General features: G+C 40.2%; 1 protein-coding gene across 1 annotated transcript in view; it reads right to left on the reverse strand.

Moving 5' to 3' along the window:
- The window catches only part of LOC126106895 (sortilin-related receptor-like), a 193,742-nt gene that overhangs the window by 64,565 nt on the left and 112,413 nt on the right, over positions 1-16,764 (reverse strand). The window contains exons 21-23 of the mRNA XM_049913310.1: positions 14,635-14,859; positions 7,035-7,183; positions 2,640-2,940 (exon numbers count right to left, since the gene is read on the reverse strand). Coding sequence (XP_049769267.1) covers positions 2,640-2,940; positions 7,035-7,183; positions 14,635-14,859 — 675 coding nt within the window. The remainder of the gene's footprint in view (positions 1-2,639; positions 2,941-7,034; positions 7,184-14,634; positions 14,860-16,764) is intronic.

A 16,764-nucleotide genomic window follows, 5' to 3' on the forward strand; every position in this document is an offset into this window, starting at 1 on the left:
ATCAAAAAGCACCTTATGCACGTGGCCATGTCCATATATTTAGTGCTCACGGATGATTGTAAGTTTTAAAAATCACAATATACAGGAAAACGCACCTTACCACATCTGTTTATGTTAGCTTGACATTTCCCATTCGCTGATGATCTGCCTTAGACAGCATATTGGTGCAACTGAGTGCAAGATGGCTCATCAATGAATGGAACATGTCAAGCTAACATAAACAGATATGCTAAGGTACATTTTACTGCATATTGCAATTTTTAAGACTTAATCATCTGTGAGTGCTACATATATGATCATGGCCATGTGCACAAAATGCTTTTTTACTACAAATGTTTTGTTTCTGGCCAGCCTTTGTATAATGTGCTACATTTTATCCACCGAAATGACAACTTTTCACGATGTTCGATCTCACAAAGGACACTTTCGTAACAAAAAAATTTTGAAGACCAGACGCTGAAAGCAAAGTCTGTAAAAACTGGTTCTCAACAATGATGTATTTATGTGATCTTGGCTATAGAAAGTTTTTTGCCAAGTAAAACGAATCACTCATCCACATTTCTCAATATCAGAAGTTTCAATAAAGAAAGTGTTTGCTTCAAGGGTCATTAATAGTGAGGTACTGTGACTTATCTCTGATAATACAAGCACAGAATTACAGCAACTAGTACAACTGCACTCAACAAAAGTCATTCCTCATAAGAGAAGAATAAAACTGCAAGGGGAAAAATCTTTCAATAAAGGTGTATGTTTCTTACACAACTCCATTCTTGGGACAAACATTAAAAAGTTTCTTGTAGAACTCGCCATGCTGTTGACAAAGAAATGGCAACATCGTCAACAAAACTATGTTTTGCAAATTATTAACTTGACTGATATTTAAGAAGAAAGGTTTGTTGTATGTCACCCACTGCCTTTCCTCTTTTGAGCACATTGATATTTTTTCATTCTTTTTCAGAGTAAAAAATTTTAATAGCTATTTCAGGTGGATGAGTATGAGATACTTTGATCATAGTGCATTTGTTGATCTTCTGTGCCTGCATTGACAACAATGTTTTAGCAGCATCTTTCAAACAAAAGAAGTCAGTTGTATGCACTGGAACTACATGGACTGGATGCATAACTTTAGCTGACTCAACACTCTTGCATGAATCTTTTTGAACACATGGCCTCCTTACTTTCTTCATTTCTATATAATTGCAAAGGCTCTGTCATCACTCAAAAAGCTGTGTTCACTTAATATAAACTTGCGAGTTCTCTCTTCAAGCTATCTCAGGCTTACCACAAACATCATTAAATACAGACTGTGCTTTTTTTTTTTTTTTTTTTTTTTTTGCCTGCACAGTTACATAACCAGATGACATGGTTCTTACACACAAGCCAAATTAGCTGCCTGCTATAATACATACTGAAATTATCTCCTTCCATTACATAGATGTTTTCTGGTACAAACAAAAGGTTACACGCACACTGATTACCACACAAACAGTGAATGAACTAAATGGAGGAGACCTCGACACATTGCACACTGAATGCCACTGCTTGGCACAAAGACCATATGCCATCCAGCAACAAATGTTTGAAACACTTTCACCACAATTTGGCACCTGTGACAAGTCTAGGGACATGCAGTCATGTTCTGAGAACACAACAGCACTAAAGCACATTTTCTGAAAAAAATTGGTAATTTTAGCCTGTTCCATCTTCACAAAAGCCACCTTTACCTTGGTGTTCCTGTCCCTCTCCTCCCTTAAGCCTATAGGCTACAAACTGTGTGACTATTTTTTCTGCCCCCATCCTTTCAATATGCTTTGTTATTTGGTATTCTATTCTTTCATGCATGTAAAACATATTTACTTCTTCCCTTATTTCAGAATTCTTTGTATGGTCTCTACAGCACACCCCTTTACTTAACTTAAAAAACAAACACCTAAAACATAAATTATTCTTGCACATGAACAAAATAACACAGATGAAAATTTAAATAAAAGAAGATTTTAATGATAAAATGAAATTCAAGCAAAATGATAATAGAAGTAACAACTGCAACAACACGAACAAAAATGCAAATTAAATGGACGGAATTAAATCAAAGTAAATACACAAAAACAATTAAAATCACATGGACAGAGATTCCAAATTGAAAAAAGAATAAAAGGAAGAAAAACTTGAGAGCAAATTAGAAAGGTAATACAATGATTAAAATGGCATAGCAAATGACTAGAAATGAAAACTATATATTTAAAACAATTACTTGATTATAAATACTGATACCAGTTAGCTCAGTTAAAAAAAAAAAAAGGGGGGGAGGATTATAATCCACAACCTTCAGCAAACAAGTCGGATAACTTAACCACTAAGCTACGATACAGTTTTGTAATCAGTTCTATTAGCAAGGTTCTTGTGTGTCGTAAGAATTTCTGAAATTCTTTTTGTCGATTACTCGCGAATGAGCCCCACCAGTGTGAATGGCTGTAGGTTGTGATACCTAGACCCCTAACCTACAGCACCATATAGGTGGGTCCAAAAAGTCATTCTCACACTTGGGGACCTCCATTTCTAAGAGAGGAACTCAAATTGGATTTGGAGATCAGTGACTTTAGGAACGGAATATAACAAAATGATGTGGATACACTTACTGCCTTCCTGTGTCCTCATAACTACAAAAGCAGCAGGTGGGAATGCCGCTCCTGACTTGAGGCGGGCGTACACAGTCACATTGTACACGCTGTCAGGGGCCAACCCTTCGTAGATCACTGATGACGCATCCGTCCAGCCACGGCTGTAGTTGTGCCACAGGCTGCTGTTGACACGACTCACACTCGGCAGGTACTCGACTGACAGATTCCTCCTGCCGAAAACTCGTGACACGTCAATCGGATCCCACGCGATTCGCAGAACGTTGCCCAACGAAGCAGACCCTCCCGTTATTGATAAAACCTGCAATCAAATAATGATAACTGTGTGAGCAACAAAACAAAATGAAATCATACATCCTGGACCACTTTTAATTCTCTCTCTCTCTCTCTCTCTCTCTCTCTCTCTCTCTCTCTCTCTCTCTCTCTGTGTGTGTGTGTGTGTGTGTGTGTGTGTGTGTGTGTGTGTGTGTGTCACTGAATATTGTCGTCATCGTCACCACTATTTCTGTCATTAACTGATTTAGCTCGCCCAGTACTGAGTTCGGGTATCTCTGCAATATCTCCTTCCATCAGGACCGGTCTAGGGTGATACTCAAGCAGCTGACTCCAGGGGTCATCCACAGGTCTTTGTCCATCAGACTGATGGTATTCCTCTGTCTCTTCCCTAGTCTAGCACCATCTTTGTCTATCGGGCATTATTTCTTCTGGAAACATGGCTAGCCCACTGCCATTTCATAGTGACTGTTCTCTCCAGGATGTTCTCAATGCTGGTAATTGATCTGATGCTTCTGTCTTTTTTTTTTTAATGCTAACATAGATCTTTCAATGTCTCACTGGGTAGTTATAAGTTTCCATCTTTTATATTCATAATGTGTCAAGGTCTCACACATTGATCAAAAATTTACTATTTTAGTAAGTGCCATCTTTGACATGAAGGTAGTTTAATGTCTTCTGGACACTTTCCAGCCTAGTTCGATGTGTTCAATCTTGTATTTGTGTCATATTTACTAGCTGGCCAAGATAGATGTATTTTCTAACAGTGTCCAGAAGTGTGTTTTTGAGTTGTTTCCTACCATGTTTCATTTATTAGACATAGCTTTTGTTTTGAAAAGGTTCACATTCAGTCCCACTGCCTGATACTCCATCACAACATCTGACATAAGTGTCTGTAGTTCTAATTATTTGCCAAAAATATGTCGTCAACTGCAAATCTTTGGTCAAGCCTCTTCCCTCAACAACGCTAATTGCTTTTTCTTCCCAGTTCAATTTGGACATTGCCATTTCCAGGACAGCAGTGAAACATTTGGGAGAGTTGAGATCACCTCATTTCAGTCCTCTGTAAATTGGAAAATAACTAACGCTGCAAAAGTTTCATATACACACTACAGGATTTTAACATGGGCCACCTCCATGCCTTGCTAATATAAGTCTTGCACAACAGCAGGATGGTTAACTGAAACAAGGACATTTTTAAAATTACAAAAGCATTACATGGACACATCTGGTACTCAGTTTCTCCATTTATCACTTCCCGGTGAACAAAAACATGATCTTGTGCACTGAAGTTGCTGTGGAATCCAGCATGCTCAATGGACTAAGCTGTGTGAGGGACACGGCTTATACGATTTAAGAATAGTGTTGTACAAAACTTTGTACAAAACCAGAATAGCTTTACACGACAATAGCCTTTTGAGCCATGAATACTTCCTTCCTTGGGAGCAGTACTATGTGTTGTTCCACGATGCTAGGATTAATGCACCGTCAACAGACAAAGCAAACTTTTTGACAAGAGCTCGTAAGTTTCCTCACCAGCAAATATGAATATCAACAGAAAACTCGTCATAATCAGGAACAGTGCCATTTTTTAAGGTACCAATAGCGTATTGGACTTCCAGATGAAGTATGTCTAGAACTTTGGGTGCAGACGAGGGATCACGTAACGCTGTAATTAGTTCTTTAGTTTTACCTAAGGATGACTGTAAAAATTCCTGATGAAAATTAAAATTTCCTTTTTACTGGCAAGCCTACCATCATCTCCATCTATCACAATAATAGAAAAGACAAGAAGAATTGATAGTTCAAAATCCCACTCATAATGGAAATATATTACATCTAATGGCAACAAATTGTCCTGATCTCTTTGAAGATAACCACGCTGAAACTGGTTCAATTTCAATGATTTCATCTGTTTTTCAACACCACTGACACTAATACTTATTCCATTCATCTTTTCAGTGGTATGAGGATTAAATCGGAGCAATTTCCGGGTGTTTTCCTTAGTAAAGGAACATTTGAAACTTGAGTGAAGCATTTCACCTTTTGCTTTGCGACCCTCAATTTCAGCTCTTGTCTTATTCGCTATGGACTGGACACTAACTTCGGTGCCACTAACAGCCTTTACATAGGACCAGGATTTCATTGAGATATGACATTACTGATTTTTTATCTAGTTTACTGAACATATATGTCTTTCTGCTTGTTTTCATTGTCATTTGTTCTTTGGTAATCACTGCTGCCACAACCATGTCATGGTCACTGGTACCCATTTCGGCATGGACACCCTCAAATCTCCAATATATTTCCATCGTGAGGAGTTCCTAACTATCTATTCTAGCTAGTTTTCAGAGAAGGCATTTAGTAATGTTTCATAGGATGTCTTATCACACACACCATTATCAAAACTGCAATTTTCCCTACTGACTGTTGGATGATTAAAGTCTCCATCGATGACGACAGTATGACCGGGGAACTTATGTACAAGTGCACTGAGGTTTTCTCTGAAGTTCTTGGTGATACAAGGATCCAAATACTATTTGCCCACCTCTGATACTGCGTCTTGCCCAAAAAATCTCACGTGTACTAGCAGCTTCAATTTCTAGCTCAGTGAATTTGAGTTTCTTGTCTACTGTGACAAACACACCACCCCAATTTCCCATGTGCCTATCTTTTCAATTCACACTCAAATTTTCCCCAAAAATCTCACAACTATCAGTTTCCGGTTTCAACCACCTTTCTGTACCTAGTATTATGTCAGCTTCACTGCTGTTCACGAGCACTTCAAACTCTAGCACTTGTCGCAAATGCTTCGGCAGTTTACCATTAGGATTTTAATACTCTCACCTGTGGGAGGCATTTCATTTGATCTTACATTGATAGTTATGCACTTCCTTCAGTGAAGGGGCAGGGGGATAGAGGGATGCTATCTTTTAATGATTATACATTGCACAAATTAAGGGATACTAAGCTTTGGAAAGATTTGTTACCAAACAAAGTACTTTGATAACCAACAAAAAAATAAGTATTTTACTGAATACAACATTTTTTTAGATAAGACATGATAAACTTAAAGCAGTTACATGAAAAGGGAAAATTTTGTCCATTTTGAAAAAGAGCTCTGGTCCTGATTAAAATTAAGAACAGATATTTTGGCTTGCATACCGACAGTGTAGATTTAAACCAAACAGTAATTTCAGATTTTTTACTCTATTTTTTGCAGGAGGTAGAGACTTGAAAGCACTCTTCTGTTGCCACAGAGAGGGTGACAATATGACGACTGACTGCAGACATTACTTGAGGCAATGTTGCAATTTCGTACCCTAAAGCTGCTAAGTAATTTAAATCATGAAACTTCCTGGCAGATTAAAACTGTGTGCCGGACCAAGACTTGAACTCGGGACCTTTGTCTTTCACAGGCAAGTGCTCTACCAACTGAGCTACCCAAGCACGACTCACGCCCCGTCCTCACAGCTTTACTTCTGCCAGTACCTCGTCTCCTACTTTCCAAACTTTACAGAAGGGGGGCAGCGAACTGGAACAAAGTGGACACTCAAGAAGAAAAGAAACAACATCTCAAAGAAGGAAAGAATTGTGGGTCCAAAGGAAACCGAGTTTCAAACAAAGAAGCAGAAACAATGTTGTCTTATCATACCCTCAAAGGGTTATTCAGAATTTAATGATAATAATAATGATAATAATAATAATAATTTACTACTACTATGTCTTCATGTGGCACATGTGGCTTGAAGTCTGCCATATTACTAACACATTACTAACTTGTGTGCCCCCTAACCTAGCCCAGTAAACCTGCTGAGAGGAAAGAGGCCTACACATATCATTTGTGGTTAATCTCTGAATCATTAAGAGGTGAAGTCCATAAAAGTTGTGTGGTTTCTCTGGAATCTGACCTCTCAGTTTCTAGGCATGTACTTTGCCACTAGGTTTTATTACTTAAAAAAATCTTCATGCCATTACTACCTGATGACCTATCCATATGCTCTCCTACATACGTTATTAAACTAGCCTCCCAATATGACAGAAAAATGACTTGCTCACATCCTATGGTTTGCTCAGTTTGCAAGAACAAACTAACATACAGTAACAAATCAGATTTCTTACTTGTGGTATCCAAACATTGTTGCCAGTGCAGTTAGCTTCATCACTACCGTCGTAACAATTCTGGGACCCATCACAGCGTTGTGTCAGAGGAACACAGTGTAAAAGATCACATGGAAAGAATCCAGGTGCACACATAGGAGGTGCAATGGCTGAAATAGAACAAGAAAAGAATTATTAATAACTCTTTTCAACATGTCAGAAAGTATTCTTCAGAGCCTTACTATGTTACTGATAACTTCTTTCATAAATTTTTACAAGAAACATTACATCTGATTAGTAGAAATGAAAGACACAAAACCATTTATAAAAATTCCTTACTGACATGACAAATACACTTTGCTCATTTGCAGTAAGTGTAACACATCCAATACTGATCAATGAACAATGAATTAAAATGAAATGAGGAAAACAGCACCTGCTGATGCACAGAAAAACCAGTCTACAGGAGTAAACCATTATAGTTTAAAATTTGACCTTTACTGTGAGCCAACATTCTGATGAAGGTGCCAGTTATCATCCAGCTACAATACTGTACTATGGCATTACTCCCCCTACCCTTATCTGTGTGTAGAGAACACTGGAGGACAGCTCGAAATTCGCTGCTGCAACTACCTGTGAGAGTTCTCAATTGGGATAATTTTTGAACACTTCCATTGGTACATTTGAAAGATATTACAGCTTCATCAAGCAAGAAGTTTCATTTAAATATGCATGACCTCACTGACAATATGCAGAATAGTTAGTGTGAGCATAAGTCTGCTGACTCAATTATGAAACAGTGCTGAAGATAGTTTGTGCCATTTGGTTGATTACCTTTGTCACTTGTGAGTGGAATAAGAGAGACTCATTTTCAAGAGCTACAGCAGTGAAGGTTTACCAAATATGCTGTTAAGGATGAGATCAAAGTAAAAAACATGATTCATTCCCACAACACACTGGCACTGTCCCTACAGGCAGCAACTGACATTAGATCAAAAAACAACGAAGTTCATCTTTATCGACACCTCCAATAGCAAAAAAATTTTAGGATGTGTGCTCAAGATAAAACTAATGCTCCCTGGAGTTATTGTGTTCCTTCAGAAAAAGCACCCAGTATTCCCAATCAGTACTGAAGACACATCTGTTATATCCTAGCCAGTAATGCCAACCGAGCCCGCTGCCAAAAGGTTGGCAGCATCAAAGTCCGGACGCCGTCCGCATAAGCAGCGCCAGCGATACAGGAAATCGCCGCAAGTCTGCGCGCGCCACCGCTGGCTTCTGGCTTCTTAAGCGCTGGAGTCGCGAGCGCTAGGACAGTTCTGTATTCGCCGCTCAGTTGTATACTCGCCACCGATTTATGTACTTGCTAGTCAGTTGTGTGTTCATCGCAGCAGAGTTGTTGTTTGTCGTCAGCCGACGCTGACCTAGCCGCTCCGACTCGAACCAGACAGATTTCTGTAGACACGGAGTTCACTACTGTGTTTCTGTATCTTCGTTAATAAAGATAAGTACCGACTTTTATTTAATCAGAGTGTTTGGGTTTTCATCTTTCTGTTCACTGTTCCAGCGGACCGGTCGGCCCGCTATTAAAAGTGTGGCGGTGACTTCGTAAGCCGTTTCTACAGCGAAGTGTTTGTCGCTACGAATGCCGCCACAAAAACATCCAACATAAGATTCTGATGCTTACCAAAGCAATATGTCATGCAAATTTCCCGTCATTATGAAATAAATTTTGATGACACTCAAGGACCTGGAACGTAGACTGAATTCATCAAAGGTTTAAGCTGAGGGAAGACAGAAATATAGAATTTGTGCGGATTTATATATGTAGATGTGATGTACATGTATAGGCAAACAAATACTCACTACTTTTTTAAAAAATTTGATTTATTTGAGAGAGAGAGAGAGAGAGAGAGAGAGAGAGAGAGAGAGAGAGAGAGAGAGAGAGAGCGCACAAGTCAATAACAGGTTTGTCCACCTCTGGATTCAGCTTAGCACTGATTGATAGAATTGTTGAAATGTCCTCAGGAGGGATATCATGCCACATTCCGTCCAACTGATGTGTTAGGACCGTGAGAATCCCGAGCTGATTGGGGAGAGTTCTAGTGCCCTTTCTGGCCAAGATAGAGCTTGGTACGCATGAAGACAAGCAGTACAAACTCTCATCACATGTGGACGGGCATTACCTTGCTGAAACGAAAGCCCAGGATACCTCCCCATGAAGGGCAACAAAACAAGGCATAGTATATCACTGACACACAACTGTCACGGAAGTGTGTTACAGATGACACCCAAAGGGGTCCTGCTGCGTAAGGAAATGGCACACTAGACTATCACTCCTGATTGTCAGGCTGAATGACAGGTGACAGACAGGTCAGTACTCCACTGCTGTAAAAGGCATCTCCACGCACATCTTCACTGGTCACCAGGGCCTGGAATCTTACTGATGGGAGAGGAATTTTCTTCAGTGGTAAGTTATCCTTTGAATCGACCCCTTATGACCGGTGAAGATGTGAATGAAAATGCCCTGGACAGCAGTGGGATACCAATCTGACTGTCACCCGCCATGTGGTCCGACAATATTGATGATATTTTATGCCTGCTTCGTTGCCCTTCATGGCAAGTGGGCCTACACTTCATCGAGCTAACACCCAGCCACACATGGCGAGAGTTTCTACTGCTTGTCTTTTGTGTTGCCACACCCTCCTTGGCCTGCAAGATCACCAGATCTCTCCCCATCTGAGAATGTGTGGACCATTATGAGCAAGAACCATCCAACCAGCTCAGTATTTTGATTATCTAATGCACCAATCAGACAGGATTTGGTACGATATCCCTCAGGAGCACTTCTAACACCTCTGTCAATCAATTTCGGCGGGGGAGATTGGGGGCGGGGGAGATTGGGGGCGGGGGAGATTGGGGGCGGGGGAGATTGGGGGCGGGGGAGATTGGGGGCGGGGGAGATTGGGGCGGGGGAGAGGGGGAACAAAAGAGACAGTTATGGGGCCCATACCATACATCCACCCACTATCCAGTCACAGGCATTTCCTACACAATAAAGGACAGTACTATGTGTGAAAGAAGCCAAGTTATACATCAGCTATGCTGCATTTACTGTTCAGCATTCTACGCAAGCATGACAAGTAACCAACTATGTACTTGCATGAATGGCCACTGCCAAACTGTGGCAAACTGCAAACTTTACCATCTGGTTGTAGAGCATGCTGTATACCAGAACCGAAATGATGTTACCAGCTGCTTCACTACATGGATCATTTGGATACTCCCTTCCAGCACAAGTTTCTCTGAATTACACAGGTGGGAATTTCCTCTCCAGCACACCCTGCACTCTTGCAATCCACCTGGCCTAAACCTTTGCTTACCTTTTCTCCCCTTTCTTCTGTACACCACTCCCCCTGTCCCATTCTTGCACTGCCTTCTCCTGCCACTATTCCTCCAAACACTCCCCCCCCCCCCCCTTTCAATCTCTCTCCCTTCTCTCTCTAAACCTTCGCATTTCTCTCTTTTGTCCCTCTCCCCACATCCCTTTTTGCTCTAACCTATGTACACTTTTCATCTTGTGGATTCACGGAATCATGTGTCCAAACACTTGTGCCTTTCCCGCTACCACCTCCTTGTCCCCTTACCTAGCCCCTCCCAACCTTGCGTCAGCTCTGGGAACTACCTTCAATAACTGAGTATCAATAATTAGTCTTGGTGTGGGTGCAGAAGTGTGTTTTGGCGTCTGTGAGATTGTGAGTGTGGTTTTCTGTGCTTCACACATCAATCTGCTATAGGTTAGCAGTTGCCTTTCCCTTATTCTATGTATTACTCCATTCAAGGATTTTGATTATTGTTATACAAAAGTGAACAGATTATACACCGCTTGGCAATTGCTAAGGAACAAATTACACTTGCTAAGGAACCACTATTAACTGTTACAGAACAGATGACAGTTGCTACGGAATGAAAGATACTAAGAGGACATTTAGAGGCAACAGTTCACGTAGTACGTTGTTTGATGGAGAAGATCATAAAACCAAATTATTTCACCATTCCATGTGGCACAGCAGCCTGTCTGCAAGAAATAATTTGAGTCTTACATCCATGAACAAGAGGCGGACACCTCGAAGCTAGTAAAACGTGTCAGTAATGGAGGTGCCCAAAGTGTCACATCACAATCAAAAAAGGCCACTGAAGGTGGAAATGCTATGTGAAAGCATGGCCGTAGTTGTAGACAGATCATCACGTCACAAGAAGATCAATACATACCCCTAGTGGTGAAAAGGAATGGATATCTCGCTCCTAGGCAGATCACTGCAGACCTTGCAACTACTAAAGGAACATGTGTGTCTGGCAGAACCATCCTGTGGCAATTAAATCACGTCAGTTTGTATGTTCGGAAGCCTGTTAAATACATCCCACTTCAACCGAGCCATTGTCGGGAAAGAGTGTTGGTTTAGGGAGCATGCCAGTTGGGGTCACGAGGTGATCCAGAGTGGTTTTCTCTGGCGAATCCCGCTTCACTGTGTCAAGTGATTCTGACCACCAGTTAGTATAGAGAAAGATGGGAACACATTACACAACACAGAATGTTCATGAAAGTCATCGGTACAGCCTAGATGTTGTCGTGTAGGCAGGCATTATGCACAATGGCCAAACACTGCCTGTCTTTGTGCAAAGTACTGTCACAGCACAATGGTATGTCAGGGAGATTATTCTGAATCATATCCATCTGTTTTGGGATGTTGTTGATCCTGCCTTTCTGTTTACAGACAGCTATGCCCACCCACACAGGACCAATGAGGTGTCTGACATAACTGGAAAGTGAAGATATTGAGAGTCGGAAATGGCTTGTGTACTGTCTGGACCAAAACCATATATAGAATTCCTAGTACGCTCTTAGCAGATGTATTCCTCAAAGAACATCCCATCCCTGAAGTGTGCAAGAACTGAACACAGCCTTCAGAGAATATGGGACAATATCTCCGAAGGACTCCTCAACAGTTTGGTGCAAAATGTGCCTTAGTGCCCTAGGAGGGTATATTTCATACTGAGAGTCAAATATTGATTTTTATGTTGATAGTTTGAACTGTGTCACAGATGAATGTTATTTATGTCTATTTTCCAATGTGGTGCTCCCTATACCATTTTTCCATTATACACATACCACTCCAATTCTATTACGTATGTACTGTGTTTCATGTTGTCCATCATCGCCTGTGGGCATTCCTGTCGAACAATGTCTCCATTCCTTACCAACCGTCAAGCAGTGTACGTAAAATAAGGGAAAGGAGGCCACTCACCTAAAGCAGACTGATGCATCGTGCACAGAAACACATAAAAGAAAATAGTATTCACACTAGCTTTTGAGCACTTTTTCTTTTTCCAGTGAAGTACACATATTCCCACACACTCCCACAACATGTATTTCCATTCAGGAATTTCCATTACTGAACGTATTACAGTGAGCTGAACTGGGTATGTTGCACCTTTTGTTCTATGTTACAGCCTTAAGGAAGCAGTAGATGAGAAGACAACAAGCTAGAGTTGTAGTGTTTCCCCTGTGTTATTCAATCTATATAGTGAGCAAGCTGTGAAGGAAACTGAGGAGGAATTTGGAAATAGAATTAAAGGTCACAGAGAGTAAATAAAAATGTTGCAGTTTGTGGATGGCACTGTAATTCTGTCAGACAGAAAAGAAATTGCAACAACAGTTGAATGGAATGGAAAGTGTCTTGAAAAAAGGTAACAAGATTAAGAATAATACAAGTAAAACAAGCAGTGCTGATAGAATTATATTATGAAGTCAGACACTAGAATCAGTAGAAGAGTTCTGCTACTTGGGCAGCAAAATTAGTGACGATGGCTGAAGTAGAGAGGATATAAAATGCAAATTCAGCAGCACCACAAAAAATCATTCTGAAATTTGTTAACACAGCACATAAATTTAAATGGTAGGAAGACAGAAAGGTATTTATCTGGTGTGTAGAACAGTAGGGATGTGATATAAGAATGATAAAAAGTTCAGACAAGAAGAGAACAGAAGCTTTTAAAATGTGGTGCTACAGAAGAAGCTGAAGATTAAATGAGCAGATCAGTTAGCAAATCAAGAGGTACTGAATTGAATTGTAGAGAAAAGAAATTTCTGGCACTACCCGACTATCAAAAAGGATCGATCGACAGGATGCACCTGCGGCATCACCTAATCCTGAATTTGGCAATGGAGGTAAGTGGAAGGGCGGGTAGGATGACAGAACAACAAGGAGACCAATGCTTGAATAAAGTAAGCAAATTCAAGCAAATGTCAGCTGCAGTGGTTATGCAGTGATGAAGGGGCTTGCAGAGGATAGAACTTTGTGGAGATCAGCATCAAATCAGTCTTTGAACTGAAGGCAACAACAACTACAGTGTCGAAACACTAGTCAACACACTTATTAGAGGCAGCCAGAACGTTTGGATCAATCTTTGTACACTTTTAATAGTCCATTGGGCCAACATAATATGCAAGTCGTAAGGTGTATAATTTAGGCAATTTTGAGAAAATCTTAGCAGGAGTTTTACATGCTAATGTATCGGTGCTCTGCAAATCTCAGCTTGAGCTGGTGGTAGTCACAGGCTTAGTGTTCAAGCTCCGTAATTATCATATCACTGGATCGAGTCCAGCTCACTTTTCTTTTTACACCAGTAGCCATCTTATCTCATACGTATTACATTTGGTAGTTAATATTATGAAAAGCACGTGTATTTGCATGAACTTTTATTGAATTTACAATGTTATTTGGCTGTTTAATAATTTTTATTATTACGTCAAATATTATGACTTATTTCTACTGGCATGTTAAAAAGCTTATCAAGTGCCTTCAAACTTGTTCATATTTGACTGACAACGAACAAAAAATTTTTTCTCATGAAGATGCTATTAAAATACATTCAATTGTACATTGTCGGTTTTCAGCACCAACATTGACGAGAATGTTGCACTAGTTAGCATCCAAACTGTTGGAAGATAGAGAAATTTCTTAAATTGTCAATGAGCTTTATTTTTCCTTAAAAACTCTGAAGATTCCTTGTGCATGCAGGAAAACTGCATTCATTTGATGTAGTAGATGGCATTTTAATTTACGTTTTCCCTGACTGTATGAAAAAAGTATCATCTTGCAACTTGTGATGTCCAAAGCATGTACAATAAATAATTGCATATTACCCTCAAAGTCTGGCATACTGTAACTCATTGTATTACTGAATAAAGTTATTTTCACCTTGATTTATTGATGTTTGATAATGACTTTCCAAGTGTGTCCGTTGTCCTTGAAACTGTGTCTGCAGGTCAAAGCAGCCAGGTGAATAATAATTCTCGGTACCTTGCCCAATTGCAGTTACAAGGGATTTTGGAAATCTTGACAGGCATACATTTACACTTCATGCATTTGGTTGCTTACTTGTTGATAATTATAAATATAAAAATAATTGGAAATTCAATAAAAGTCCAGCAAATACAAATGTCTCTTCATTATATTACCTTTCAAATGTAATAAGTCTGAGATATTATGACTAGTGTTGAACTTTTTTACAGAAGTGCTTGAAGTAACTCTGTGACATTTTCAGTACTGATACTCACGAGGCTTGGGTGAAGTGGCGGCCTGGCAGTTCCACTCGTCCGACCCATCCGGGCACTGCTGGTGGCCGTCGCACACCTGCGCCAGCGGCACACAGTTGCCATCGTACTGGCAGGTGAACTGGTCGGGTCCACAGCTCCGCTTCGAGCTGCCGCAATTTGCTTCGTCCTCACCACCTCTGCAGTCAGGAACTCCGTCACAGACCCAAGCCTGCAAGACACAATCGCCTGCAAAAAAAAGGAAGGCGGATTAAAATTCTTTTAACAGGAGCCAATTTAGTGATCATACGATGGAGCCTTAGGTCAGTACTTGGGTCAGTGTCGAATTCTGTTGTGTGTGTTCTAAGGTGTGTTCCAAGGCATATTTCTGAACCTTATGTTTGTCTCCTAATCCCGTAGACACTGTCACAGGTTATGATGACCCAGATAGTGGTTTCAAACTTAGATAAGATCAGCAAGCTAAATTGATAGTACGTATCCAAGCAACGGTCAGGTTGTCACATCATCAGACCGCCCTCGAGATCGCAGAGTCACTCCAATGTGTGTTGCGCAGTTTTATTTAAGACCCAGAACTTGTCTAGTTTCAAACCACCTTTAACAGATAAGAAAGAGGACTAATGTTAGACAAATTGTGGGCCTCAATGCTAAATAAAGCAAACAGCACCAACTTTTCTTCACTACAGCACTGTAACATACGCCTATGCGACTCCGTGGTTTCAAGTACCAATCTGACGCATGGGTACATAAGGACATTTTGGGTCACAATGCTTGTTTAAGTCGAATTGCTATCCAAGTCTTCAGACTCTCTGATGCTGTCTGCTCATTAGGAGATACAAAAATATACGTCGGACCACAGTCTAATGCCCATAAAAAGATTTCACCCCACATGTAGAACTAAGTGTTTTATTTTGGATGTTCAGAACTTCAGATGCTTTTTATACATGCACTAGCAACCTGACCTGGCTTCACATGGATGTATACAGCCGGTCAACTCTTAAGGTGTCGTCATAAATTTGTTTACGGCCCACTGTATAGACCTATGGTTAAAATTCAGAGAACAACTTTTGGTAAATGAATATTATTACTTTCATGCAACTGAGATGATTTACACATGCCACAAAAGTTTTCAGGAAGCACAAATTATAACTGTTCCATATCTGTCTTATAGTAACGAGTAATTGTCCAGTTTGTTACTAATTAATTCCAGTATACACAGGAGTATAGGAGTATAATTAAAAGGAAGATACTTCAAGAATAAGTTTTCACAGTTTTGCTACCCAATGGATCCTCTAAAAACAAATGAGAACTCTGATCATCTAATGGGCAGGAGCACTGTAGGGAAACAGGCCACACTTGCCATTTATGGGTAGTCTACATCCGTGTTTTGTTTTTGTGCAAAAGCACAACTGATACATGTTCATAGTGATTATGTCTATTCTTTATGATGTTGTGGGAAACTTACCGTAGTCCCACAATATTCTCTTCTCTCACTTCAAGATAAGAAAAGAAAACAAAGACTAACGTAAAGCAGTGCAAACATTCAGTAACAGTTGCCAAGCAATTGCTTGTCGGGGTCAGTAACATTGTAAATGATGGAGTTTACACCTCTGGGGAACAGCATGAAACCCCAGTTCAAAACTCCCACTACCTGAAATTGCCACCTTAAAGTGTCTGCACAATACCAACTTCAGTTCGCATACAAACATACCTTGTTTCTTTCATAAAATACAATAATTTTATTGTCATTAGTCCATTAAAGCAATAGAAAAACTTTTTATATAGCATAATCAGTAGATTAGTAGATAGAACAGTACAGTGCACCAGTTGTTGCTTGCAATCCCATATTGCAGTCAAAAATCTCTTAATTCGTAAAAGGTAGTATTTATTAGATAAATTCGCATTTTCGTATTTTGACATACAATTCACATTTAATGCTAATGTGAATTTTTCAGGTTCCCAGTTATACACAAGTCTTGCGAGTACAGAACAGTTCTCTTGCCCTACTGTATTGTATTGTATTATATGAAACTGGGGAGGCTTCGTCCCCGCCATAGCCCTCTGTGGTTCACAACCCCACAACAGGCTACAGCAGTCCACTCACCCCACTGCTGCTGCCCCACACCGAACCCAGGG

Source organism: Schistocerca cancellata, chromosome 10, assembly GCF_023864275.1.
Source record: "Schistocerca cancellata isolate TAMUIC-IGC-003103 chromosome 10, iqSchCanc2.1, whole genome shotgun sequence".
Lineage (NCBI taxonomy): Eukaryota > Metazoa > Arthropoda > Insecta > Orthoptera > Acrididae > Schistocerca > Schistocerca cancellata.